At 54.5% G+C, this 27,087-nt stretch overlaps 5 protein-coding genes and 1 non-coding gene across 6 annotated transcripts; 3 read left to right on the top strand and 3 right to left on the bottom strand.

The window, feature by feature from the left end:
• Positions 1 to 361: 361 nt before the first annotated feature.
• On the bottom strand, positions 362 to 1,405 carry BDP81DRAFT_394054 (peroxin 11C; the record flags this gene model as incomplete). The annotated part of the gene is made up of 1 exon (XM_060587895.1): positions 362 to 1,405. One exon carries the CDS (start codon positions 1,403 to 1,405, stop codon positions 362 to 364), a length of 1,044 nt encoding a protein of 347 aa, XP_060445992.1.
• A 2,047-nt stretch (positions 1,406 to 3,452) lies between these two features.
• Positions 3,453 to 3,525, bottom strand: BDP81DRAFT_t161. The gene has a single exon. It is a non-coding gene; the product is annotated as a tRNA-Lys (tRNA).
• Positions 3,526 to 3,703: 178 nt separating this feature from the next.
• Positions 3,704 to 7,017, bottom strand: BDP81DRAFT_471470 (eukaryotic translation initiation factor 3 subunit 8). Its single transcript, XM_060594588.1, has 2 exons — positions 6,505 to 7,017; positions 3,704 to 6,444 (listed from the first exon to the last, which is right to left on the bottom strand). The coding sequence occupies exons 1-2, from the start codon at positions 6,848 to 6,850 to the stop codon at positions 4,184 to 4,186; spliced, it is 2,607 nt and encodes an 868-aa protein (XP_060445991.1). The 5' UTR covers positions 6,851 to 7,017; the 3' UTR covers positions 3,704 to 4,183.
• A 934-nt stretch (positions 7,018 to 7,951) lies between these two features.
• On the top strand, positions 7,952 to 14,876 carry BDP81DRAFT_319022 (pre-mRNA-processing-splicing factor 8; the record flags this gene model as incomplete). Its single annotated transcript, XM_060584405.1, has 2 exons — positions 7,952 to 12,341; positions 12,394 to 14,876. 2 exons carry the CDS (start codon positions 7,952 to 7,954, stop codon positions 14,874 to 14,876), a joined length of 6,873 nt encoding a protein of 2,290 aa, XP_060445990.1.
• A 5,632-nt stretch (positions 14,877 to 20,508) lies between these two features.
• On the top strand, positions 20,509 to 20,969 carry BDP81DRAFT_223184 (uncharacterized protein). The gene has a single exon (XM_060582819.1). The coding sequence runs from the start codon at positions 20,561 to 20,563 to the stop codon at positions 20,807 to 20,809; it is 249 nt and encodes an 82-aa protein (XP_060445989.1). The 5' UTR covers positions 20,509 to 20,560; the 3' UTR covers positions 20,810 to 20,969.
• A 3,346-nt stretch (positions 20,970 to 24,315) lies between these two features.
• On the top strand, positions 24,316 to 25,568 carry BDP81DRAFT_518783 (uncharacterized protein; the record flags this gene model as incomplete). The annotated part of the gene is made up of 2 exons (XM_060595935.1): positions 24,316 to 25,278; positions 25,378 to 25,568. Coding segments are annotated over 2 exons (1,101 nt in total), but the record flags the coding sequence as incomplete, so codon positions are not given.
• Between the last annotated feature and the right edge of the window lie 1,519 nt (positions 25,569 to 27,087).

Here is a 27,087-nt window from a genome sequence, read left to right as displayed (position 1 = left end):
CTGGGGTGTTCTCGTCTCGGGGGTTGGCGTTTAAACTAGGAACAGAGATGGATGGAAGGAGGATAAGGGCATAGCGTTTTGTGCTTTGGATTCTGATTCTTTGGAAAAAAAAAATTGACATGTATTATATCATAAACATGAAATGGAAAATTCGTACCCAACACCAGCGAGCAGATCGCCTGCGTCACAACAGACTCTGATACCACGAGCTTTCCACAGGAAAGCTGTCTCGATAGTGGCGGTATGGTGCGTCTACCCGTCTCATATGTATGCATCTCTTCGTTCGATTCCAGTCTTATTCGAGGACTCCTCCCACTCTTTCCAACTCTACATCTGGCCAACCCCCAACCCCCCACCCCCCTCAAGCAGTCTCCTTCCACAGCTGCCGCATCTGCACAATACCAGGAATACTCCCCAACAACCCAATCCCCATCTCCGGCACGAACCCCTTATCCATACTCCAATGTACCGTCAACGGGAACCACGAAGCCTGCCTCGCCAGCGTCCGTCCCCAGACATCCGCCCACTCCTTATACTCCCCGCTACTCACCTCCAGCTCCCCGCGCCCAATCTTGGCCCGCCGCCTCAGCTTCTCAATCGCCAACCGGCCGAGCTCACTGCCCACAAACACGGACCAGAACCGCACGCTCCACCGCGCCGCCGTCCCCTGCTGCTTGGGCGTCATCGGCAGCACCCCCTTGGACGCAAGATACGACGAGCTCTCGAGCGACTGCAAAACCAAACACGCCACGACCTGCAGCCACGAGAGCGCCCTATCCAGCGCCGCCTCGGACGCCGCGTACTTGTCGCCCTTTTCTTTTTGTTCCTCCGTGATGCTCGGCGTCGTCATGAGGCGGCGGAGCCAGAGGTACAGCGGCAGCAGAGCCCACAACCTCGTAATCGTGCGCGCCTCGCTCAGCAGCGACGCCAACGCCCTCAAGTGTCCCGCGACGCGCATGCCGCGGCTCGCAGCCGCCGCCGCGGGCGGCGCTTTGCTCAAGAGAATAGTCGTGTCGGGCGGGAGGGAGAAGGCGAGGGCGACGAGCTTGCGGGCCGAGTGGCGGAGGGCGGAGGCGCTGAGGGAGTCGATGACGGAGGCGGAGAAGCGCGAGGTGTAGCAGAGGAAGCAGAGGACGGCGTCGATGCCGGACGGAGTCGCGAAGCAGCGGTTCAGGTGGGCGACGAAGGCGTCGACGTTGGAGGGCGTCGCGGCGAGGAGCTGGCCGAGGGTGGGTTTCTTGGTCGTCGTGCCTTTTGGGGTTGCTGAGGCTGGTGATGCGGCGGTCGGCGGCGCGGGCGCGGGCGCGGGCGCGGGCGCGGCGGGGATGGGGTCGCCGGAGGGGATGGGGTCGCCGGAGGGGAGGTCGGAGACGGCGGGCGCCTGGTCGGCTGTTTCTGTGGACATGTTGGGCAAAGACGAGTGAGGGCCGTTGGCTGTCGATTTGGGTGGGCTTTTTTTCTTTTCGTCTCGCGGAACCCGATCTGTGGTGGTTTCCTTTCCGTCCGAGGAAAAAGAAAAGAGGACGGCAGACACAGAGGGGAAAAAGAAAAAGTCTCACGACGATCAAGGGTTTGTGGGCGAGAAGCTCCCGAGTGAGGTAGGGTCCTGTTTTCGAGCTCGGTGTCGGTGGTAAAGCTTTATCCCGAAGATCGGAGGGCGAGAGTGAGAGGAAGAGAGAGGGAAAGGCGGGAGGGAAAGCTGTGTGTGGGTTCTCGTCTGTTCGACGTCACGTCAATGTCAATGGCAAGCTTGTGAAGAAGGACGGGACCCCTCTAGGAAGTGGGAGGAGCTATGGTGTTGCAAAAGAAACCCCGACCAAGTAAGAAATCACACCCAAAAATCGCTCTCTCTCTGAATCAGAAGAGAGAAAAAGGAAAGAGACGGGCAAGTGAACGCTAAAATAAAGTCCAGCTGGTAGCTGCAAGAAGAACCCAAAGCCGTTGTCCCGATTAGCCATGTTCATGCGCCGAGGTGGATGCTCGTTGCAGTGCTGGTTTTTACCGACGGCACACGCCGATGGATGCCATGGATGGGTCACAAGGTTTACTGGTATGTGACCGTCAGGTAGCTAGGCAATCGCCTAAGAGACTCGTTAGAGCAGTTCAAGCTCCTTCGGCTCATGTTTGTGCGACCAAAGGGAAAGATGGCGTTGCTGCCGGCGGCGGGCCGATGCTTCCCATCCAGCGCCTTGGTGCTGCACTGGTGCAGTGTAACTTGTAAGGTACCTACCTATGCTGTATCCGTTCTGCTGGCAGACCTTTGAAAGTTCAGGTTGTTGTTCGGCATTGAAGTGGGTGCCAGAATGACCTCGGTTGAAATTGATTCGGCAACCGCGGCGGGTTTTGGTGGAGAGGGCTCGGAACTCTAGCTCGGAATGAAAGAGAGAGAATCAAAGGAATCAAAGGAACGTGCTCATGCTGCCCCGGATTTTGGCCGTTATCAGATCGAATTTTTAACCGCGCACACACGCTTCAGTCTCTGGCAATATTCGTGATGTACTCCGTATGCCTCACTCGTTTTCGGTGGAGTCTGTCAACTTCATGGACGCATTCTTCAACGGGGCTTGTCCGAACACCAAGCCTAACCAATATTGGCGTCAAAGTCCGATCATCAAAGACCTATTCCCGATGAGCTGTTCAGGCTCCTCTCACCATGAATGGGATACTAAGTGGAGGAGGGTATGAGGAGATTACGACACACATTGTCCACATTTCTACCAATGGTGTCATTATCTTATCGATCCATCTAATCGCCGAGTTTTTTCTCTCCGTGATTTGACTCAACTTCGTCGTCAAGTTCTTCTTCTGGTGGGTCATCGCAAAGATTAGCGTGCTGGGTCTTCTTGACCAATGATCCAACTATGTACGGAGTATAGGACAGAAAGGTAGGGTACGGTAGTGATATCACCCAGTCAAATGAGGTAGGTGATGGATGATGGCCTTACTTTCCCGTCTTCTTTTGCTCTGCCATGGCATATGGGGGAAGGGCGGAAAGCTACAGGTAGATGACCGGACTCGTGAGAATTCAATACCAGAACCTGGAGAACGACACCAAGCAGGGAAGAGATCCCTCATTTTATTCCCAGGTTCGACGAGTGCTTTGCAGAGGAAGTGTAGATAGTCGGCCAACGCCTTGCTAGTGTTGCTACTGTGAGCGGTCATTCCCTTGGGGTAAGTTAAAAATGCAGTGAATAGCAAACGTCGTTGGTAGGATTGCGAAGAAACAGCTGCGTTGATAGGCTGCACATGCGCGCGCATGAGCAAAATGTATCCGTCCATACCCATACATCTTGACTCTTTCTTGGCGTCTTTGTGATCTTGTGATAGATACCACGGTGAAGATTCGCTCCTCGTCTGGTGGTGTAACGCGAATATGGGCAAACATCAACAATCAAAAAGACGAAAAAGTAACCCGCAGAATGAATGGCTTTGCCAATCGCCGTGAGGATTTGAGCCTCACGCGGGGGTCGAACCCGCAACCTTGAGATTAAGAGTCTCACGCTCTACCGATTGAGCTAGCAAGGCGGGTTATGTGATGGGTCCGAGGACCCGATGTTAAGTCGGAGGCCGAAGAGAGAGGTTAAGAAGGCTTACAGTTTGTTCGGAGGACGAAATTCGTCGATTGCAGGTCATCTGGCAGCGGAGGAGGCACATTTCATGGGGTTATGGAATGTGGTGTTGTCAGGTACGGCTGAGGCTGAGTGGAGTATGAAATTTGGGTTGAGTTGGAGATTCCTCGAAACCCAATTCTCTGCCAAAATCAAGCCTGGTCAGCTGTGTAAGTTCGCGAGGGGAAGCCTGGAAATCTGATACAATTCTTTAGACGAATAACCGCATCAAGATTACTTCGCTGCTCGTGGAGAGAAAATTTCTATAACTCGGTGTCTTTCTACTTTACGGCTGCTACAAATCGGGGACACGCCTAGGGAAAGCCATCATTCGTGGTAACGGCTAAATCGTGACATTCATACACACTCTGCATCATGGACGTGACGTAACTCTATCAGCTTCTATTCCCTGAAGCTACAAACACCTAACCAGCCAAGGCTCTTTTTTTCTTTCTGGAACCCCGCGCGGCCGGTATTTTGGATTAAGCAACCCAACCCTAATGCAAGATACAAGCGTGAAAACCCCAGGAACCCCCGTTTCAATTCTTCCGCTCATTTCTCTCCCTGTCACTCTCTCATCCCCGGACCGCAGCACCCAACGCGCCGCCCGTGAACTGAGTACCGCCGGCCTGCCGTTGGGGGTTGCCGCCCGTCCTCGCGCCTCCTCTGTTGCCGCCCCTCGCACCACCGCGTCCGCCACGGCCGCCGCGGCCGCCCTGTCTCTCGAACGCGTTGGCAGAGCCCTGGGTGCGCTGCTCCAGTGTCCGCTCGTTGGTCTCGATGAGCGCGCTGGCCTTGTCTGAGAGGGTGAGGGCCAGGCTCTGCAGACGGCTGAGCTCGACGCCCTTGCGGAAGATGACGGTCGATGTGACCTGGTCGAGGGACGCGGCGAGCTCCTCGTGGCTGATCATCTTGCTGACGATCGCGAGGACCTTGCTGGCGTCCAGCTCGAACATGTTGCTCAAAGTCTCCACGGCCAGGGTGTCGTAGAAGGGAGCGTAGGTGAAGAGGTATGTCCGCAGACCCTCCTCCTGGATCTGCTTGGAGAGCATGGTCTTGATGTCCTCGGTGTTGGGCATGAGATCCCAGATCTTGATGCTGTGGATAAAGGTGGTGGACTTCTTCCACTCGCCAGCGGCCAAGGCCTTGGAAGCCTGCATGACGTGGTCTCTCGTGTTCTCGGGGGGGCCAGTGAAGATCTGGCGCTCGTGGTACTCGAGCATGCGGCGGTAAGTCTTGCTAATAACACGCTTCCTGACGTCGGGGGAGGAGCCAGTCTGCGCCAAGAGGGGGATCTCCAGGAGCATGCTGCAGGTAAGGTACACGCACTCGAGAAGCTCGAGGTTAATGTGCATGTGGAAGGGGAGCTGACGCTGCTTCTCGAGCTTCTCCTGCTCGGGTGAGACCTGGCTGTATCTTTGGATCATGACACCCTGAGCGAGCAACTCTTTCTGACGACCACTGCCGCAGATCTCCTGCAGTGTGTTCTGGGCGTCGTAGACGAGACCCTGGCGGAAAGCACAGAGACCGACCTGGACAAGGGTGCGGTTGTAGAGGATTTGAGAGAGGACGTCGAAGTTGGGGATGTTCTCTTGCAAGTGAGACATGAGCATCATGTCGCGAGCCTTGTAGTACTCGTCGTGCAGAGCGAGGAAGTAAACTTGGCACAGCATAGCACGAGCGCGGAGAATGCCCTCGGCGTTGGTGAAGAGGTAGTTGCAGAGGACGTTGACGAGGTTGTTGGCGTCCTGGGCCTGGTCGCGGGGGGTGATGACGGACTCAACGGTAGAGGGGACGCTCTTCCAGCAGTTGTCCTCGAGGATCTTGACAACCTGGGCGGGCTTGAAGTAGACGTGCTCGAGGCGGCGAGTGACAACACGGTTGATGCTCTCCTGGGGAATCTCGAGCTCGGCATCCTTGCGGAGGTACTCGTAGTAGAGCATGCCGCGGAAGACGGTGTTGTAGAGGGCGCCCTCATCGGTAAGGCGGTCGATGTACTCGGATGTGTGGGGATCGATATTTTGGAGGGAACGAGTGAGCTCGTCGTCGAGGCGCTCAACGTAGGAAACGATGCTTCCAGGAACCTTGACGTACTTCTGGCCCTTCTCCAACGCGGGGGGCTTCTCGTCGTCATCCCACTCCTCGGCGTTCTCAACAACGATGTAGTCCTTGTTCTGCTCAAGAACCTCGAGGAGAGAGTTGAGCTCCTTCTCAGCAGCCTTCCAGTGCTCGACGGGCATGTAGGAGGCACCGCCGGAACCGAGATCGAAGCGGGTAGAGACCAGGGTGAGAAGAACGCGGATCTTCTGGTAGGGTGTGTTGGCGATCTCGTTGAGCTTCTCCATGATCTTGATCTGCTCCTGCTTGTCGGTGTTCTTCTTACCGCGAGTCTCCATGATGCTTCTCAGGTGCTTGAAGATGCTCTCGGGGGTGAACTGAAGAGTGCGGCCGCCCTTTCCAACGGTGGCGAAGCCCTCGTCGTCGTCGCCCTCGGCAGCCTCCTCGGTGGTGTCGACGAAGCGGGCAGTCTTCTTGGGCTTGGGCGCGGGCTTCTCCTCTTCCTCCTCGGACTCCATGAAGACATCGTTGTTGGCCTTGTAGGCATCGACCTGGGCTTGGTAGTCCTTGACGACCTTCTTGATCTTTTGCTTGACGGCGTTCAATCCACGGGCAGAGGTGGCGTTCATCTGCTTCCCCTTCTTGGAGGGAGTGACCTTCTGCTTGGCAATGGCCTCGTTCATGTACTCCTCGAGCTCGGCAACGGCCTTGATGTAGACCTTGGGGGTCTTGCCATCATCTTGGAGTTTTGTGACCTGGCGGTTGAGCTTGTCGAATTCTGCGCATCAACGTTAGCGCCCATGTTTCCAGCATCTCGAGGTATTCCGTCGTATCTTACCTGTGGAAATGGAAGCCCAGTCACCAATCTTTTGGCCGTTCTCGATAAGCTTGATGGTGGCCTCGAGCTCCTCGATGCGCTTGTCCTTGGCACTCTTGACCTTTACCCGCTCCTCGTCTTCGCTGTCTTCGCTCTCCGAGGAAGCATCGCGAAGGAAACGCGAGGCACCGGCCTTATTTCCACCTTCACTGTCATCGGAATCAGAGTCGGAGTCGTCATCCTCCTCCTCCTCATCAGAGTCCTCCTGATCTTGCTGCTCCTCCTCCTCCTCCTCGGAGTAAAGCTCCTCCTCGTCGGAAGACGAGTCGGTGGAGCTGTCGTCTCCGCCGCGGAAAAATCGAGACATGTTGGGCGATCGATGTTCGGTTCGTGCAGGCGACGGTTTTGACTGATGCGACTGGGAAACGCGGGATCGACGGAAGTTGTGTTGTCGTCGGGACTTGTCACGGGGGGCCTTCGGTCAACCTGTCGAGAGGGGCTCCTCAAATTCAGGTTGTGCAAGAATTTGACGGGAATTTTTGGTGGGGGAGGAGGGTTTAGCGAACAACAGCTGGCAAACCGTGGTCCAGGTGGCAGCGGGGTGTTCTGCCGCCGCAGTTTTGGAAATTTTTGGCTGGGCTCTGTGGAGCTGACGGGTGGCAGAAAGTGAAGCCCCACTAGAAAAGTTTCAGGCACTTTCCTTTGGTGGTTCACCAGGAGTGCCTGCCTTGACACTTCCCTGTCCTTCTGAGTGTGGCCGTGCATTCCGGGGCATCACCAGCCACACCCGAAAGAAGTGGATCTAAGCCCCGAATTGTTGCCCGCCGGACTATCTATGGCGCCGTGAGGTGACTTGAGCTCACGTCCTCACGTGATGGAGTTGCACCGAAACAGGCTAGCGCATAATGGATTGGCCTCCTCGTCCCGGGACAGAGCTGCATTACCCAAAAATTTCGATGGCGCGGCGAGGTCAAGGTCGATGAACTCATCAACCATCACCTAATACCAACAACATTGCGCCCTGGGTCTCATCACCGCGAGTTTCCGCGAGACCACTCGACCAATTTTCCCATCCCAGCGCAGCTCCAGACCGACACTGAGCATCGAGTCGGATTGCGCTGCGTTTTCCTTCACGACTTTCGCGTCTTGAAAGTCGCGACTGCGACTCCTCGACTTTGACGACCTCCTTCAACGCACGCACGCGAGACGAGTCAACCATCGAGTCGAGATGTCCTTTCCACCACCACCACCCCCCGGATGGGGTCCTCCTCCGCCACCGCCTCCTCCTCCATCATCGTCCCTCCCTCCACCACCAGCGGCACCAGCTCCCCCGCCGCCTGGCTATCGCCCCCCGACCGATCCCCAGATCGCCAAGTTCGCCCAAAAGAAGAAGGAATGGCTTCGGAATCAGCGCAACCGATTCGGCGAGAGGCGCAAGGGTGGCTTCGTGGAGACGCAGAAGGCAGACATGCCCCCTGAGCATCTGCGCAAGATCGTCAAGGACATTGGTGATGTGTCGCAGAAGAAGTACACAAGCGATAAGCGTAGTTACCTTGGTGCATTGAAGTTCATGCCCCATGCTGTCATGAAGCTTCTCGAAAATATGCCCATGCCATGGGAGTCTGACAGGAAAGTCAAGGTTCTGTACCATGTCAACGGCTGCTTGACGTTGGTCAATGAGATCCCCAGAGTCATTGAACCTGTCTTCTTTGCGCAGTGGGCAATGATGTGGACTTTTATGAGGAAGGAAAAGGCCGACAGACGTCTCTTCAAGCGCATGCGATTCCCCCCTTTCGACGACGAAGAACCACCTCTGTCTTGGTCCGAGAACATCGAGGACGTTGAGCCCTTGGAGCCTATCCAGATGGAGCTGAACGAAGAGGAGGATGCCGCCGTCTTCGAGTGGTTTTACGACCACAGGCCACTGCTCGACACTCCCCACGTCAACGGCGACAGCTATCGGTCTTGGAATCTCAACCTACAGCAAATGGCAACGCTTTTCAGATTGAGTCGACCTCTCATCTCTGACGTGGTGGATAAGAACTACTTCAACCTCTTCGACTTAAGGAGCTTCCTGACTGGAAAGGCCCTCAACGTCGCCCTGCCCGGCGGGCCCCGTTTCGAGCCTCTGTACAAGGATATCGACCCCAATGATGAGGATTTCGGAGAGTTCAACGCCATCGACCGCATCATCTTTAGGAACGCCATTCGCACAGAGTTCCGTGTGGCCTATCCCTATTTGTATAACTCTCTTCCAAGAAGTGTGCACCTGGCATGGCATTCTCACCCCCAGGTGGTTTTTGAGCGAGCAGAGAGCCCTGATCTCCCCGCTTTCCACTTTGACCGCAGAATCCACCCCATCTCTTCGCGTGCGGTGGCACCAAAGAATCTCACTGTCAGCCACGAGGATGAGATTTTCGGCCCTGGGAACAACGAGGAGCCTGAAGATGACGAATTTGAACTCCCCGCCGAGTTCGAGCCCTTCCTCGGGGAGGAGGAGCTGACCAACGAAGACACGGCATCGGCAATCGAGCTGTGGTGGGCTCCCTTCCCCTTCGATCGTCGGTCAGGTCGCATGGTGCGGGCTCAGGATGTTCCTCTCATCAAGCAGTGGTACTTGGAGCACCCTCCTTCCGACAAGCCACCCGTCAAGGTTCGCGTCTCTTACCAAAAGCTGCTCAAGAACTTCGTCTTGAACGAACTCCACAAGAAGAAGCCAAAGTCACAGCAAAATCAAAATTTGATGCGCAACCTGAAGCAGACAAAGTTCTTCCAGCAGACCGAGATCGACTGGGTTGAAGCTGGTCTTCAAGTCTGCAGACAGGGTTTCAACATGCTCAATCTCCTTATTCACCGCAAGAACCTGACGTACCTTCACCTCGATTACAACTTTAATTTGAAGCCTGTCAAGACCTTGACTACCAAGGAGCGAAAGAAGTCCCGTTTCGGAAACGCATTCCATCTCATGCGTGAGATTCTGCGTTTGACCAAGCTTATTGTAGATGCACAGGTGCAGTACCGCCTTGGCAACATCGACGCCTTTCAACTCGCTGATGGCATTCTGTACGCTTTCAATCACGTCGGCCAGCTTACCGGCATGTACCGCTACAAGTACAAGCTTATGCACCAGATCCGTTCTTGCAAGGACTTGAAGCATCTAATCTACTACCGCTTCAACTCGGCGCCCGTCGGCAAGGGTCCCGGTTGCGGTTTCTGGGCTCCCGCTTGGCGAGTCTGGCTCTTCTTCATGCGTGGTATCATCCCTCTCCTCGAGAGGTGGCTTGGAAACCTCTTGTCCCGTCAATTCGAGGGCCGTCACAGCAAGGGTGTTGCCAAGACAGTGACCAAGCAGCGTGTGGAGTCTCACTTTGATCTCGAACTTCGTGCGTCTGTAATGGCTGACCTGATGGATATGATGCCCGAAGGTATCAAGCAAAACAAGGTCAACACCGTCCTTCAGCACTTGTCTGAGGCATGGAGATGCTGGAAGAGTAACATCCCCTGGAAGGTGCCCGGTCTGCCGGCACCTATTGAGAACATCATCCTGCGTTATGTGAAGGCAAAGGCCGACTGGTGGATTTCTGTCGCCCACTACAACCGAGAGCGTATTCGCCGTGGAGCAACTGTTGATAAGACAGTGGCCAAGAAGAACGTCGGTCGTCTCACCCGACTGTGGCTCAAGGCAGAGCAAGAGAGACAGCACAACCACATGAAGGACGGACCTTACGTTTCTTCTGAGGAGGCTGTTGCGATTTACACCACCACTGTTCACTGGCTGGAGTCTCGCAAGTTCTCTCCCATTCCTTTCCCCAGTGTGTCCTACAAGCACGACACGAAGATTCTCATTCTGGCACTTGAGCGCCTGCGAGAAGCTTACTCTGTCAAGGGCCGTCTCAACCAAAGTCAGCGAGAGGAGCTGGCTTTGATCGAGCAGGCCTATGATAGTCCCGGTACTACCCTGGAGCGTATCAAGCGTTTCCTCCTTACCCAGCGTGCCTTCAAGGAAGTCGGCATCGATATGAACGACAACTACAGCACCATCAACCCCGTCTATGATATCGAGCCCATTGAGAAGATCAGCGATGCCTACCTCGACCAGTACCTATGGTACCAGGCCGACCAGCGCCACCTGTTCCCCGCTTGGATCAAGCCCTCAGACTCTGAGGTCCCGCCTCTTCTGACCTACAAGTGGGCTCAAGGTATCAACAACCTCGACAAGGTCTGGGAGACCGAGAACGGAGAGTGCAACGTCATGATCGAGACGGAGCTGTCCAAGGTCTACGAGAAGATCGAGCTGACCCTGCTCAACTCTCTGCTCCGCTTGATCATGGATCACAACCTTGCGGATTACATCACTGCAAAGAACAACGTGCAGTTGACGTACAAGGACATGAACCATGTCAACAGCTACGGCATGATCCGTGGATTGCAGTTCTCTGCATTCGTTTTCCAGTACTACGGTCTTGTGCTCGACCTTCTTCTCCTGGGCCCCCAGCGTGCCAGTGAGATCGCGGGTCCTCCCCAGAGCCCTAACGACTTCCTTCAGTTCCGTGACAGAGAGACGGAGACAAGACATCCCATCCGCCTCTACACTCGTTACATTGACAAGATCTGGGTCTTCTTGCGTTTCACAGCTGATGAGTCCCGAGATCTCATCCAACGTTTCCTCACTGAGCAACCTGACCCCAACTTTGAGAACGTCATCGGATACAAGAGCAAGAAGTGCTGGCCTCGTGACTCGCGTATGCGCCTCATGAGACACGACGTCAACTTGGGCAGAGCCGTCTTCTGGGATCTGAAGAACCGTCTGCCTCGTTCCGTTACGACAATCGAGTGGGATGACAGCTTCGCCAGCGTCTACAGTCGTGACAACCCGAACTTGTTGTTCTCAATGTGTGGTTTCGAGGTCCGCATTTTGCCCAAGTGCAGAAACCAGAATGACGACTTCTCAGTCAAGGACAGCGTCTGGTCCTTGGTTGACAACACGAGTAAGGAGAGAACGGCGCACGCCTTCCTTCAGGTCACGGAAGAGGACATTCAAAAGTTTAACAACCGGATCCGTCAAATTCTCATGTCCTCGGGTTCGACAACCTTCACAAAGATCGCTAACAAGTGGAACACTGCCTTGATCGCGTTATTTACGTACTACCGCGAGGCAGCAGTGTCTACCGTTAGCTTGCTTGACACCATTGTCAAGTGCGAGACGAAGATTCAGACGAGAGTCAAGATCGGACTGAACTCCAAGATGCCTTCTCGTTTCCCTCCGGCAGTGTTCTACACGCCCAAGGAGCTGGGAGGTCTGGGCATGATTTCCGGATCGCATATCTTGATTCCTGCCAGTGACAAGCGGTGGTCAAAGCAGACTGACACTGGCGTCACGCATTACCGCGCCGGAATGACGCATGACGAGGAGACGCTCATCCCTAACATCTTCCGATACATTATTCCGTGGGAGGCCGAGTTCATCGACTCGCAGCGAGTATGGACGGAATACTCGCAGAAGAGATTGGAAGCTAACCAGCAGAATCGCCGCCTGACCCTCGAGGATTTGGAGGATAGCTGGGATCGCGGCTTGCCGCGCATCAACACCCTCTTCCAGAAGGACAGAAGCACGTTGAGTTTCGACAAGGGTTTCCGCGCTCGTGCAGAGTTCAAGATCTATCAGCTCATGAAGAACAACCCTTTCTGGTGGACTAGCCAGAGGCACGACGGAAAACTGTGGAACCTCAACGCCTATCGTACCGATGTCATTCAAGCTCTTGGTGGTGTAGAAACCATCCTCGAGCACACCTTGTTCAAAGCAACTGGTTTCCCGTCATGGGAAGGCCTGTTCTGGGAAAGAGCAAGCGGTTTCGAGGGTAAGTTCAATTGTTTCCTCGTATCTGAATGTTTGGACTAACTTTTATGCAGAATCCATGAAGTTCAAGAAGTTGACAAACGCTCAACGGTCCGGTTTGAACCAGATTCCCAACCGACGTTTCACCCTTTGGTGGTCACCTACGATCAACAGAGCCAACGTCTACGTCGGTTTCCAAGTCCAGCTTGATCTGACTGGTATCTTCTTGCACGGCAAGATCCCTACTCTGAAGATTTCGCTTATCCAGATTTTCCGAGCCCATTTGTGGCAGAAGATCCACGAGTCGGTCGTCATGGATTTGTGCCAGGTCTTTGATCAAGAACTCGAGTCCCTCGGAATCGAGACGGTACAGAAAGAGACGATTCATCCCAGAAAGTCTTACAAGATGAACAGTTCTTGTGCCGACATTCTTCTCTTTGCCAGTCACAAGTGGAACGTTACGCGACCTTCTCCCTTGTTTGACACCAAGGATGTGATCGAGCCCACCACTACGAACAAGTTCTGGATCGATGTCCAGCTGAGATACGGCGACTACGATTCTCACGACATTGAGAGATACACTCGTGCCAAGTACCTCGATTACACCACGGACAGCGCCAGTATCTACCCTTCAGCAACCGGTCTCATGATTGGTATCGATCTGGCTTACAACCTGTACTCTGCCTACGGCATGTACTTCCCTGGTCTGAAGGTCCTCGTTCAGCAGGCCATGGCCAAGATCATGAAGGCCAACCCGGCTCTCTACGTCCTGAGAGAGCGTATCCGCAAGGGTCTGCAGCTTTACGCCTCTGAGAGCAACCAGGAGTTCCTTAACTCTCAGAACTACTCTGAACTCTTCAGCAACCAAACGCAGCTCTTCATCGACGACACCAACGTCTACCGTGTGACAATTCACAAGACCTTTGAGGGTAACTTGACCACCAAGCCCATCAACGGTGCTATCTTCATCTTCAACCCCAGAACCGGTCAGCTGTTCTTGAAGATCATTCACACGAGCGTCTGGGCTGGTCAGAAGCGTCTCGGACAGTTGGCAAAGTGGAAGACCGCCGAAGAAGTGGCAGCCCTCATCCGCTCTCTCCCCGTGGAAGAACAGCCGAAGCAGCTCATCGTCACCCGTAAGGGTCTGTTGGATCCCTTGGAAGTCCATTTGCTCGACTTCCCCAACATCGCCATCAGAGCCTCCGAGCTGCAACTGCCGTTCCAGGCGGCCATGAAGGTCGAGAAGCTGGGAGACATGATTCTTCGCGCTACCGAGCCGCAGATGGTTCTCTTCAACCTCTACGACGAGTGGCTCAAGAGCATCTCGTCGTACACCGCCTTCTCCCGTCTCATCCTGATCCTGCGTGCCCTCCACGTCAACCCGGACAAGACCAAGCTCATCCTGCGCCCGGACAAGACGGTCATTACCCAGGACCACCACATCTGGCCCACGCTCTCCGACGAGGACTGGATCAAGGTGGAAACGCAGCTGCGCGATCTCATCCTGAATGACTACGGAAAGAAGAACAACGTCAACGTCTCCAGTCTCACGAGCAGCGAAGTCCGCGACATCATTCTGGGTATGGAGATCTCGGCGCCCTCGATGCAACGCCAGCAGGCCGCCGAGATCGAGAAGCAGCAGCAGGAGCAGCAGCAGCTCACGGCCGTGACAACAAAGACGCAAAACGTCCACGGCGAGGAAATCATCGTCACGACAACGTCGCAGTTCGAGCAGCAGACCTTTGCCTCCAAGACGGAGTGGCGCACGCGCGCCATTGCTACGTCCAACCTGCGCACAAAGGCAAACAACATCTACGTCTCGTCCGTCGACAACGACCTCGAGGAGATTACCTACGTGATGCCCAACAACATCCTCAAGCGCTTCATCACCATCGCCGATCTTCGCGTCCAGGTTGCAGGCTACCTCTACGGATCCTCCGCCCCGGACAACGACCAGGTCAAGGAAATCAAGTGCATCGTCATGATCCCCCAGATCGGTGGCCTGCGCAATGTCCAATTGCCCCAACAGCTGCCTCAACACGAGTTCCTCGAGGGCATGGAACCCCTCGGTGTAATTCACACCGCCTCGGGCTCAGAACTCCCCTACATGTCCGCCGCCGACGTGACAGAACACGCCCGCCTCCTCGACGCCCACAGCACCGCCTGGGACAAGCACGACACCGTCACGGTAAACGTGGCCTTCACACCCGGTTCCGTCTCCCTCTCCGCCTGGGGCCTCACCCCGACAGGCTACAAGTGGGGCGCCGAGAACAGGGACACGCAGAGTGATCAGCCACAGGGCTTCACGACGACCATGGGCGAGAAGCGCAAGCTCCTGCTGAGCCCGCGCTTCCGCGGCTTCTTCCTCGTGCCCGAGAACGGCATGTGGAACTACAGCTTCATGGGCTCGGCGTTTGCGGGCATGGAGAAGAAGGCCGTGCACGTCAAGCTCGATACGCCGCTGTCGTTCTACAGTGACCAGCACCGTCCCGTGCACTTCCACAGCTTTGCAGAGCTCGAGGACATCTGGGTCGATCGGACTGACAACTTCGCTTAAGGCGGCGGTGGAGGAATGTCCACGCGGCAGGTGCGTGTTTCGAAGGGAAACGGAGACTTGGAGGCTGAGGCTGAGGAGTTTTCTGTTACCGAGAGAGCGTTCACCTGCCGGAAAGGGACACTACACGCACGCGTTTACATACACATCAAAAAACACACAAAAATAGGCCAAAGAAGGAGGGGGGCCTGATCAATGGGAAACTGAATGCATTGTATCTGGTACAATTTTTCAGGGTGGAGAGAGGAACGTCAAAGTTGGGGGAACCCCCGATTCCCAGGCAGAATGTTTTACGAGGGTGGATTCTTCAAAAGCCTGAGAAGAGAAGAAGAGAGAAGGAAAGCGAGTAGCAGGGAGAAGGGTAGTTTCGGGAAACGCGAGCAACGCGCAAGGGGAGGGAAGTGGGAAGGAAGGGAACATTGTGCGATTAACGGGCAAATAACCGGCGTTTGACAGGTTCTTGACAGCCCCAGGCTTCTTTTCATTTCGAAACCAAACTGTATTTTTTTGTCCGAGTATTTTCAAAAAATCAATAAGGGAAATCATGCAATCCATGACTTGTCATCTAGGTGTCAACTTTGTATTTGACATGTTGAGTGGGCTCGGCGGCTGCGGGCAAGGCGGGAGACGTCGCATGATCGCAAGCGAACATCACAACTGTGTGAGACACTTGGGTGCTAACTATTCTCACTCAACTCATCTATCCTTGTTTCCATTTATCCACCTCCATCCAGATCGTTTAGTAAAAAAAGTCAATTCCTCGCGGGCATGGTCAAGGACTTGCACCTGCAATGCCGTCAAGGTGAGGATGAGTATGCGAACAAACCACTAGATCTGGAAGCACATCAATCGAGCAGAAAAGCTCCCTCGCCGCCGCATCCGTACCATACTCTGTAAACCCATGGCCATATTCGATAAACGTGAGGATTATCAGTAGCACATAAGAACAAAACATACGTACACCTACCTACGTACGGCGGCTGCGCCTCCCACGACAACCCGTTCATGCGCAAGATGGGAATAGTATCAGTGGCGGGAGTGTGTACTGTGGTTACCATGAATAGAAATTTCCGTCGACTTCTTCCAAGGCTTCCATGCAGTAAACTCATCTAGGAGATGCAGCAAGGCCGGCAGGGGGCCCTGCGTGCCAGCCCTCCCCCCCCCCCCCCCCCCCCCCCTCCTCTCCCCAAATCCCCCCCCGTTGCGCGCATGCGGACTGCATGCAGGTACAGGCGGAGGGTGCCGAGAAGGAAAGGGATCATCTCAGAAAACAGGTACGCAGGCACTCCATGCTTGTGAACGCGGGGCTAGGGTCCAAGAAGGGAGTTGAGCTGCAAAATGTGACGATAAAACTGTCATTTTGGAGGAGCTGTGGAGGCGATGTCGTCCACTTTCTTGCCGCCTGCTTTGGAGTGGTGGTGGCCTTTGCCATGCCGTATTCCGCTTACGGCTCCAACCGTTGGAGTTTTCGCGCGACGTCGATGCTTGTTCTTCGGACGACGTGGGCTGCAAGTGGTAAGGCGGCGGGAAGGCCGTTGAAGATGGTGGGCAGTCTAATCGCTGATTCAGCGGGGTAGATGGTCCGCGCAAATTTGAGATTTCATGCATTAATGCGCCAGGGCAAGAATTAAGAACGGGAAGGGAGAAGGAGAGAGGGAAAAGGCACCCCCTGTTTGTTGCCCTGAATGGGCAGCTAGATGTTCAGCACCGATGCGATGGAAACGCTCTCCCTTGGATCGATTTGGAGCGGCTAGTTGCCCTGTAGATATTGCAACTGGGGCATGTTAGTAGAGAGGTGATAAGGAGGGGTTCATGATCAATATGTCGACAGCGTGGTTGAGATATTACCATGGAAAGCGAACGCGTTTCCGTCCCTCTCGGGCGTTTTTGTCTGTGTCCTGACATTGCGAGCACGGAACGAAACGTCATCGCCCTGCGGCATCCTTGGAGATGGAGTCGGGATGGGCTTAAGGTGCGGCTGACAATGGCGATTCATTCCGTACTGGGCGTCTCTTGGCCCAGGCCGTCGGGAATGGGGGCTCGTCCTGGCATCCTCGTTGGACGAACAAGGGTTCGGGAAAAGAAAAGTGTGGCAATGAGCGGATATTTTTGGTCGTGGAGATGTGGCTGTTTTGGGGGCCTTAATTGGCGATCTGAGAGGGTCGACGCCGCACGCAAGCAGATGTGGAATGAGCCACAGGGCGGCGCATGAAGACATGGAAATAACTTCTGGGTCAACCCCCGTCAACTCACTTGGAGGCTGCACTGCATCGGGCGAGCTCTCCAAGAAGGTAGGGACGAACTATTGGGCTTGGTGAGTGGAGATGAGGCAGCCCGGAGATGGTTTCTGGCTCTGGCTTTGTGACTGGACTCTGCTTCGTGATTGCTGGGAAAAAAGTTCCTCTCGGCAGTTATCCAGGAGGTCAGCTGAAGCCGGTAATTTCCTTGGCTGGTTCGCTGTCGTATCGACATCGTTCTCGTCTTTCTCAGCTGATGCGAGGCTTGGACACGATCTTGTGTTTCTGGTCAGTCGAGCCGAAATGCGCGAGGTGGCGTAAGGTAAATCAAACGTCTTGCGGAGGGACTGTCGCGGATCTCAGGAGACGCTCGGAATCGGCAGGCCGGCGCAATCCCGCGACACGTTTGCAGTTTAACCTTCAGCTGGAGGACAGGTGTTGTAATTTGGACAGGGCTGGTTTCGTGAAGGATCCCCGAAAGGAAAACACTGACCAGGTCCCTTGAACAAGAAACTGGGTACCAAGAGCAGCGAAAGACTCGAGAGGACTAAGACTGACAACCCTGAAGCGCATTCAAGGTTGACCTGCTGTTTAGCACAGAAACCCACCAAGTTTAGTGTGAGTTGTGACAACCTCGGGGATCCCTACCCGGGTGCCTGCAAACACCCAACGGCCTTCTCCAAAAAAAAAATTCCCCAAGAGCCAAGCGGCAATAAGGCCTCGAGACAAGTGGGGGGGCCCGGTGGACGGAAGCGATTGCTAGTCTCGGCCCCAGGGTACGGGTTGATAACCCTAGATTCGTTGCGAGACTTTGGACAAAGACAAAGAAGCGGCTCTTTGGTGTAGCACAAAGCCATGTTGCGGAAGTTTGTAAGTGTGGTGGTTGCAGTCTGCGGGGTGTAGTAGCTACCTCGGACTACGGATAGACAGACGGGAGTAAAATACGTGCGCCATGTAACGCAAGGGCAATTAGTAATACTATCCGTACTTCCCTACTGAAAGTCTGAAAGAGACGGCTTCCGCCGACCGGATACCCAAACCGCCAAGCGGACGAAGGTTCATCAAGCTTTGGGCTGAGGCGATACAGGGCCCTTGGAGGCTCGCTAGGCGATGCAGGGGCACCGCTGCCACAGAAACGAGGTTGATCGTATGATGCCCCTCCTCTGAAGCGCAGCAGACTTTTTCGGCTCGAGTCCGGGGAGAGGCCCCTCGAGCAAGACCAAGAATCGACCACGGGTGTCCCTGGCTTACAACAACGACTTGCATACAGGCACAGCGCCGGCTGTCATCCGGTGTATACCGACGGTCCGGACTCATGACTGTAGAAGGTTTGCGGCGGGTTCGAGCGTCCAAGACTAGGTGAAGAGGATAATCCCAGACACGTGTAAGAGAGTAGGAAAAGTATGCGGTAAGAACGCGACGCGAAGGCGAGGCCACAAAGCGGCGTCATGTTCGTGGGGGATCGCGGTTCGGAAAGTGGATGAAGAGCTGAAGCGGAAGAGAAAAAAGGGCAAAGGGCGTAGTAAGGATCGGTACGTCCAACAAGCCCATGAACGTGGGCGAGGACGATGTACCGCTGGCAGTCGCAATCGTAACCCTACCCACCACTTCCCTTTCTGAGCCGAGCTACCGAGAAGCAAGCCATGCGATGCATGCAAGAAGTCAGCCAGGCATTCTTCTGTAAGGGGCTCGCATGCTGCAAAGGATCAGTCGGGTGCAGCGGCGTGGTCGCCGATATGGGTGCGCTGCGCCCTCGGGAGATGCAAGATACTTTACCTTGGCCAGGAAGTGTAAGGTAAGGTTAGGTACCTGCGTATCCGTACTCCGTAGATTTAGAATACCCAAGGTACTGCGTACGAAGTATGTACTGACGTGCTTGGACATTCCGGGGTCCATCCTCCAGCATCGGGGAGGGGGTCGGCTATTGGCAATAGCAATCTATTTCGATGCGGGACGAGAACGATGACGAAGATTGCAGTGGTCATCTAGGCTTCGGATTGTTGGTTGTCGCATGTGCTTTGGCAATGGGCGGGCATTGATGATGGAAAATGGAGAATCCCATCCCATCCCATCTCTCTGCAGTGCTGCAGTCATCCGTCTTCAACGTGAGATGAGAGCAACCTAAGGCAGCCGACCTTAACTTAAGTTGCCTTAGGTTTTCTTGGCCGACTACCCATTCTTGGCCTAGTGTTGAACGGGAAGGAACCATCGACATGGCACCTTTTTTTTTTTTTTTTTGGTTACCTGCGTGCCTACCTTCCGTAGTACTCCGTGGACCGTACCTTACACTTTTACAGTCTTCTTTCCTCATCCATTCCTTCCATCTTCTATTCCGCAGATGCCCACATGCAGGGCAGGGTACGGCAAAGTAAGGTAAGAGCGAGCATCCAGCGCTGCCTTGCCGTTCTTGTCGTCACTTACAGTCCCGGTCGTCGGAATCTGAGAGGAACCCGATGTCAGGGCGCCCCTTACCTTACCTTACCTAAGATACCACCCGCCTTACGTCAAGACGGAAGGGAAGAAGGGGCCAGGCTGACGACATGCGACGAGGGCTGAAGAAGTCGCCGTCGTACCTTGGCTTACCTGACTGGACGAGTACCTCTCTTACCTACCCCATGAAGGCTGGGCAGGCACGACGCACGGCAGGAACTAGGTACCTTACATGACGAGAGGCAGAATCGTGACAAGTGGAGGCAGGAACAGAACACTGCAGCACCCAGTTCGGGAGTGGAGACTGGAAGGTACCAGGGAAAGAGTGGATCGTGAGTGAGCCGAGGGTCACTGCCTCCGTTCTTCCACAACGACACTCGACCTCATTGACGCGCACCCGCCGGCCCCATCTGTCAAATCATCGCGGCTAATCAGGGAGCCTGCAAAGTACCAGATAAGGTACCTTGCCTGGGTCTGTAAGGTACGGACACATGTACTCCATACCTCATACCTTACCCAAGGTACCTGACGGTCTGACCTCACCGACACACGTCGAACCTCGAGGCTTGGCTCTCAATGCGGACTGTGTCTGTTGACTGTTCCAGCCTTTCTTGGGGGACAGTCTGGCCCGGCTGCCATGTCTCATCTCTACAAGGTGAGGTGATGGAGATTGCCATGGCCCATTAATAATGAGGTGAGGAAGCACGGAAGGTCTATCTGTACTTGCACCTGACTGTGTACACAACCTAGATTGCACCTTCCTCTTTTCCTGGGAGAGACAAAGAGCCGAGACAAAAGTCTCGGCATCAGGATGGCACACCTGGGGAAAAGTGTCTATCGGTGACCCATGTATCTTTCCACCCAATTCTCCAGCAAAGTGACTTGCAAGTGAGATGAACTTGACCCAAATCTGAGACCCAACCAACCACACTTTTCTCAATGTAAAAAAAATTAAACATCAAAATTGCGGCGTGTGAGTGTCGGGAGCTTCAATTTGGACCTGCATTTATCGCATTTTCCATGTCGCTGTTTCCAAGATTCGCAATCTCTTCCTCCTTCAATCATCTTGCCCTCAAACTCCTCGGCGCCTACCTCCCGTCGTCTTCTGAAGCTATGATGGAACCTTCTCTGACCTCATTCGACAATCTTCTTGACCCTGTCCTATCTGATTCTTTGTCTTTCTCTTTCTGTCTCCGTCACTGCCTCGTCTGCCTCCTGGGCTTTTCTCGTCGTCTCATCTGCCCATCCGTCATCTGCTCTGCTCCATGACTGCGCATCAGGCATCTCATCTGCCCTGCATTTCCTCCAATCTCCACCTCATCACCACACATCATCGCCGACTCCGTCACCTCCCAAGCCCTCTTTTTACGTCTGATCGACATCCCCGTGCCCACAGACTCGGCCGACTTGTCCACTGCCCAGCCATCTGATTCGCGGCCCTCGTCCGTCTCTTCAGGAACCGCCCCAAAGGATCCTCCCCTAGTCGACGATTTCAAATTCCAGAATGGACCCCAAGTCACCCCCCAGAGGGCCCAGCTGGCGACGAAGAAATAAGGTGAGCACACGCTAGAATAGAGTCCCACTCCTTCTAGAAAGATTGCCCGGGATCCCTGGGTCGCATAATTGATCTTTTAATTGCCAGGTATGCGTGAAACGCGTTTCCTTCATGCGATACCCGTCTGACCCCCTGCTCCAGCTTCAAGTCCCCCCCCTCCCATGATCCGTCATGTCTCGATGAGGTCAACTTGGCCGCCAGCACAAGCCGCATCTCACCCATACGAGTCTCGAGCCAATTTTCCAACGTAACGCCAAACCAAACTCCGTCGGCCATCCGTCCTCTTGCTGTCCGAGTGCCCTCCTTGGTCACCCTCCCATCGAGTCTTCGTCCCAGGTTTTCTCGTCCAAGCGCCCTTCCTACTGGTTCGGCCCTACCCTCCCTGACGAGCCATGGAAGATACTTGCGACTTTCGCCTTGGCCCAGCGGCGAGAGAGCGAGCCTGTCGAGCCACTCCCCAGGTCTGTTTTTGACCGACCTACCATCGAGCACCAAAGGTCTGGGATGTGCATTGAGTCGCACAATCTCCTTGCTGCCGAAAGCCGGGGGGGTTCTTTCGCCATGTACCGTCCTCCTGCTTACACCCACCACATTCCCGGCTCGCGGTTAGGTGAGGGAAGGGGGGGGGGAGGGTACGGTCGTGTGGGCGGCCGCGGGAAACTGTGTGCGCGTCTTCAGCGCACGCGTCTGGCAATCTGGGGATGCCTTCAAGTTCGTGAGAAGACGAGAGGAACTCGAACTGCTGGCGGCTGCGTGCACGTTTGCGCGCGCGCCCGCCCATGCAAACAGACGAATAATCACCTCGAGCGAACCGCTATCATCCCATGCTTTCGACGACGGCACCATCGTACGACCTGGTCGTTGAGTCGCACACGTCCCAAGTCCCCCAAAATAAATATCCTCATTGGAAAAAGTTGTTACCCCACAGGCTAACCAGTCTTGTCTGGTCCGGTGCAAGTCAACCCTTCGACCATCCCATCTCGTCGACGCGCGCGCCGCCCGCCTGGTCCAACAGCCGCCGCATTGCCGAACCTGAACCTCAACCGTGGCACCGCCGTCATTCTCATCTCGGACATATCCCTTCGGAGTCGTATTTCTTCTGTTTCTGCATCTGGCATTGGCATCTGCCTGTGGGACCTGCCAGATTTGACCGTATCGACATCGAGGCGAAGGCCGACTGACACGCCTTTTCTGGCGTTTGGGACGCAAATCCCCCTGCTGCGGACGTCTTCATCTTGGGTCAGCCGGGATGATTTGCCTCCTGGGACCACTGCAGTTCCCTTCCGAATCGATCCCGAAGCTTTTGACCAGGTCCTCGAACGTGGAAGCAGGCCCTCACTGCCACCGGTGACGGCAAAGGGGATCAAGGCTAAAAAAAGAAAGGGTCTTTTTTTTTTTTCTTCCTTTCTTCCTGACGTTGCGTACGGATACAACCAGCTTGAACTGGTGCCCTCCGTCTTTCTCACCCGGCAGTCCCTTGTTCTCACCCCTCGGCAATCTGCCCACTAGGTCGAGTGGTTGTTGCAACCTTACCGTCTCTCTGGCCCTATCGCGTACCGGAGCGGCGATTTCTCTTCATGGTTCTGGTATACCCTCCCTGCATCAGATATACCCCCATCAGGGCCAAGGCATGACTTCCCGGTGCTCATCCAGCCATTTCCTCTCCCAAAACCTGCTGTTTGCCCCCCAACAGACTCCACTGTATTCTCCAGAATGGGCAGAGCTGTCCAAGTTACGCTGTTCGCTGGTGGTTTTCCACCCAAAGCAAGCCCCCCGTCAAGGACGGCAGCCAGGGGAAGAATGACCCAGGGACTATGAGCTTCCGAGCCCACGCACACGCGCACACACACACACACACGCTCATACACATTCGCACTCAAGAGTCAACTGCCTTGAGCCAAGAGCTGCCACCCTGGTTCCCCTTCTCTCTCTCTCCCCAGTGAAGCAGGGGGCCGAGCAACATGGGCGGCCTTCTTCTGAATTGCTGCTGCTCAGTTGCCATACCCTTCCCAACCAGCGAGCGCATGGTAGGGCTCGTTTCAGCTTGTATCCCTCATTCGGCTGAACGTGTTTGGATTCCTTCCATGCGTTTTCCAGACCTCTCTCTTTCTCTCTCTCTGGGTCGTCTGGCCTCTCTTTCCAGGGTTGGATCGAATCCATCCGGAGGTTTCTTAGATTTGTGAAATTGTTCATTGCTTGTCCCCCCCCCCCGACGGCCCTGTCTGCCCATCATACTGGGCTGGCCACTGTCACGCTCACCCCTCGCCTGTTGCATCATCACCGCCGGCCGGGGGTACTCCTGCTTCTATATCCGGCAGCGAAACCCATGGCATAAGATCCCCAAATTATGCTACCGTCATCACTTACTGGGCAAGGTTAATTTGAGTCTCCGCAACCTACTCAGGAACAGAATACGTCTCGCACATGGCGAATCGCGTATGTGCTTGAAGTCGGTGACAAAAGCAGCGGCAGTTGATGTACCCTCTTTCTCGCCTCACCCCTCCCATGCATGCTTTTCTCCTCTCCTTCGTCCCCTTCTCTCTACCCCCAGAGCAAGAGTCCACACACAGCCCTCTATTCCTCTTTTCGATAAGGCACATCGGACGATATAATGCAGCCCTTGCCCACGTCCGCGCTTCTTTTCCTTTGACCCCTTCATTACTATATTACTTGTCCAGGGCCGAACGGGATTTATAATAAGTCAAGGGAAGATCCCGTGAGCTTAAACGGCGCGTGACAACAACCAGTTGAAAAAGGGTAGCATGGTTACCTCGACCTTCATTTCGTCTTAATAATTTTTTTCCCACCTTACGCCAGTCAAAGGGAACTATCCGTCCGGCCGTGCAGACAGACAGACAGACAGATAACTCTCCACCGCCGGGAGACAAGTTCTACTACGAAACCGCAACACCAACTTGGACTTATTTCTCGTTCATCATCATCGTCATCGTCGTCCCTCTCCTCTTCCACTCCTCCACAGCACTACCGCTAGAAGCATCTTGATCATCACAACCACATACTCTGGCAAGGGCTCGACCGTTGCCACAAGACACCATTTTCATCCGCTTCCAGCAATACCGCGAAAATTCTCTCCACACCTCCCGGGCACGAATGTTCGCTGAGTCTGGACGGGGGGTCTCATCACGGCGACACCATAGCGCTGTTACAGGATCACAGTTTGAAAGACTACCACCACCATCGCGACCCCGCAACGTCGTATCAGCAGCCTTCACCTCTCCCGACGCCGCCCGAGAGGGCCTTCGCTCAACCAATTCTTTCACTTCAAAGCCCGGCGACCGTCCAGAGCGGTTCGCTCTGGCGGGACCCATGTGCCGGAGGCACGCTGGCGGGCAACTACCGAGTAGGGGACTACAATGTCGATTATTCTGCACAGGAGTCGCATCCGAGCGACCAAGGCCAACAGCAGCATGGTTATGACACGACGCCCTCACATCATCAACATCATAGGAGCTCTCTCCACCATGGCGCCGCTCACACGCCAACTCTCCATGAGCCGCCCACTAGCCATCACTCCCATCATCCGGCCATGCAGCAACACCAGCAGCACCCTCACCACTCTCACCACCCCCATCAGGTTCTAATGGACCCGGGGCACCACATGGGCCACGCCCGGCACTTGGGCCCGCCTCACTACGGTGCTCCGGGCCCAGTCGTTGCTCCTTTGTATCCATCCATGACAACGCCTACGCAATCTCATACGCCCCATGGAGCACCGAAAAGACCGAGACCAGACGAGCTTGACCTGTCCGTTCCCGGAATTGACCTTGAGCAGACGGACCTCGAGACCATGCAGCAGACTCCTCTGGGCACCGCCTATGGACAAGCGACCCAGCAAGTGCAAGCTCCTACGCACCATCACCATCGACTACCCGATACAGGACCCCCTTCCAAGATGATGAGGCGTGATGATGACGGCGGAGACAGAGGCGGTGCCCCGAGCGTCGTGGGACAAGCAGGCATGCCGACTCCGGCACCGAGACCAAGGGGCCCGAAGCTAAAGTTCACACCCGAAGACGACCAGCTCCTAATCGATTTGAAAGAGAACAAATCCCTGACATGGAAGCAAATCGCGGATTTCTTCCCCGGAAGATCATCAGGGACACTGCAGGTGCGCTATTGTACGAAGCTCAAAGCCAAGACCACCCAATGGACCGACGAAACGGTATGTGCTCTTCCCTCCCCTGAGGACGCCATGCAATACAGCCAGACGGCACAACATGGCAAGACCGCGCGCAGCTTTCTGACTTGACTTCTTTTCCAGGACCAAAAGCTTCGCACTGCACTGCAAGACTACGAGAATGAGAAATGGCGCATCGTAGCTAACAAGGTCGGAACCGGCTTCACCCCTGCTGCCTGCCGAGAACGCACGCAGGAATTGATGGGCGGTCCTCCCTTATAGCATTCAATGTCTCCACCGGGAACTTCTGAGCCCCCGGCTGGAGACACCATCTACACGCAGCAGCTTCGGTGATGAAGAGAAGCTTGCCTTCAGCGATGATCTCCATCATGCAACTTGGAACGACACGACCCATCCAGAGCACCCAGATCGACCTCCACGAACGCCGTCCTCCCACTTCGACTCAGCGAGCTGGTAGGGGAGGAAGATCTGCAACAATTCGCTCGACGTCTTTTCATGTAACAGCTTGGGTCGCAAAGCACAGAGAACGCAAGGTCCGAAGACTTGCGCCAGCTCTTCTCGAATCACCGAGGCCATAATTACTTCTTCGCCTTGTTCACTTCAGCTTCTACCTCATAACCTGCGACTCTCCAGTGGCATTGTCCTTTTGTTTTGCTGGATTCCCCATCCGCCTAATTCTAGAGATACCCCCGAACACCACGGGTCACCTTATTTTACTTCATCTTTTTCTCGACCTACTCCTTTATCTCGACTCATGACACAACGCACACACTATAGACTTTGGGGGGCAACACAGCGAACCACGCAATCTACGGCCTTTCTACTTGTTTTTATCCTTCTCGACGCTCCCTTGGGCAATTTTGGCTTTTATTCTCGACGATTGTCATCAACTTCTTGTTGGCACCATGCAAGGAGCTATCAATACTGATTCTCTCGAGATTTGGTGCATTCGACAGTTTCCCTGCAGCATTTGGTGGGTTGTTATACCAACACGCCTACAGCATCGATTCTCGAAAACCTGACTGCATTGGATTTAACCGAGGAAAGGGTTTGGTGGTGAGCTGGCTTTGATGCCTAGGCGCCTTGCGGATGGAACAAGAAAAACACAAAAGGGGGAAAAGATGCATTTCGCATACAGGGCGGATGACACGCGCTTAGTTTTCGCATCCATGACGACGTCTGTTTTTTTTTGGTTTTTTTTTTTTTTTGTATTTTTGACCATTTTTTGTTTTGTCTTCTAAACGCTCATTATTCGTTTTTGTTCGATTCTGCCTCACACATCACGCAAATATACTTTATAGTATTTGTAGCTTTTTTTGAACCCCCTTTTTTGCTCCGTCCCAACCTTTTGCGAGCCCTTACGCCATAGTACGAAGTGGTACAAAGCGGCAGCTATACCTGAACTGCTACCGAAACTGATTATGTGAACCAAAAAAAAAACGTGCAGGAAGATGGAGAAAAGATATGGGAAAACGAAACATTTTTGTTTCTTCTTTTATTAATGTATAGTGGAATCGTAACTAACTCGATCCCGGCATGCCTATTCGAGATTCCATCAAGTATTCTCCCAAAGTGGAACATCGGGATAACTCTGTGATCACATTTAGCATCGTATTGCAGTCTGCAAGAAACCATGCGCCGACCGCTTCGGGGAAGTCGGGGAAGTCGGGGAGAGGACGGGGGGAGACGGAAAGAAGCAAGATCATAGACGTGGACACAAAAAAAGCAACATGTTTCTTTTCCCCTTATCATCCGTCCTCTTCGGGACGGGAAACGCGCGATGCATTGTGTGCCCTTTCATCAGGGCGTGTGTAGTCAAGTTAGGTAGAGCCA

Source organism: Colletotrichum phormii, assembly GCF_030913505.1.
Source record: "Colletotrichum phormii strain CBS 102054 chromosome Unknown BDP81scaffold_9, whole genome shotgun sequence".
Taxonomy (NCBI): Eukaryota; Fungi; Ascomycota; class Sordariomycetes; order Glomerellales; family Glomerellaceae; genus Colletotrichum; species Colletotrichum phormii.
This window is presented reverse-complemented; position numbering and strand designations above follow the sequence as displayed.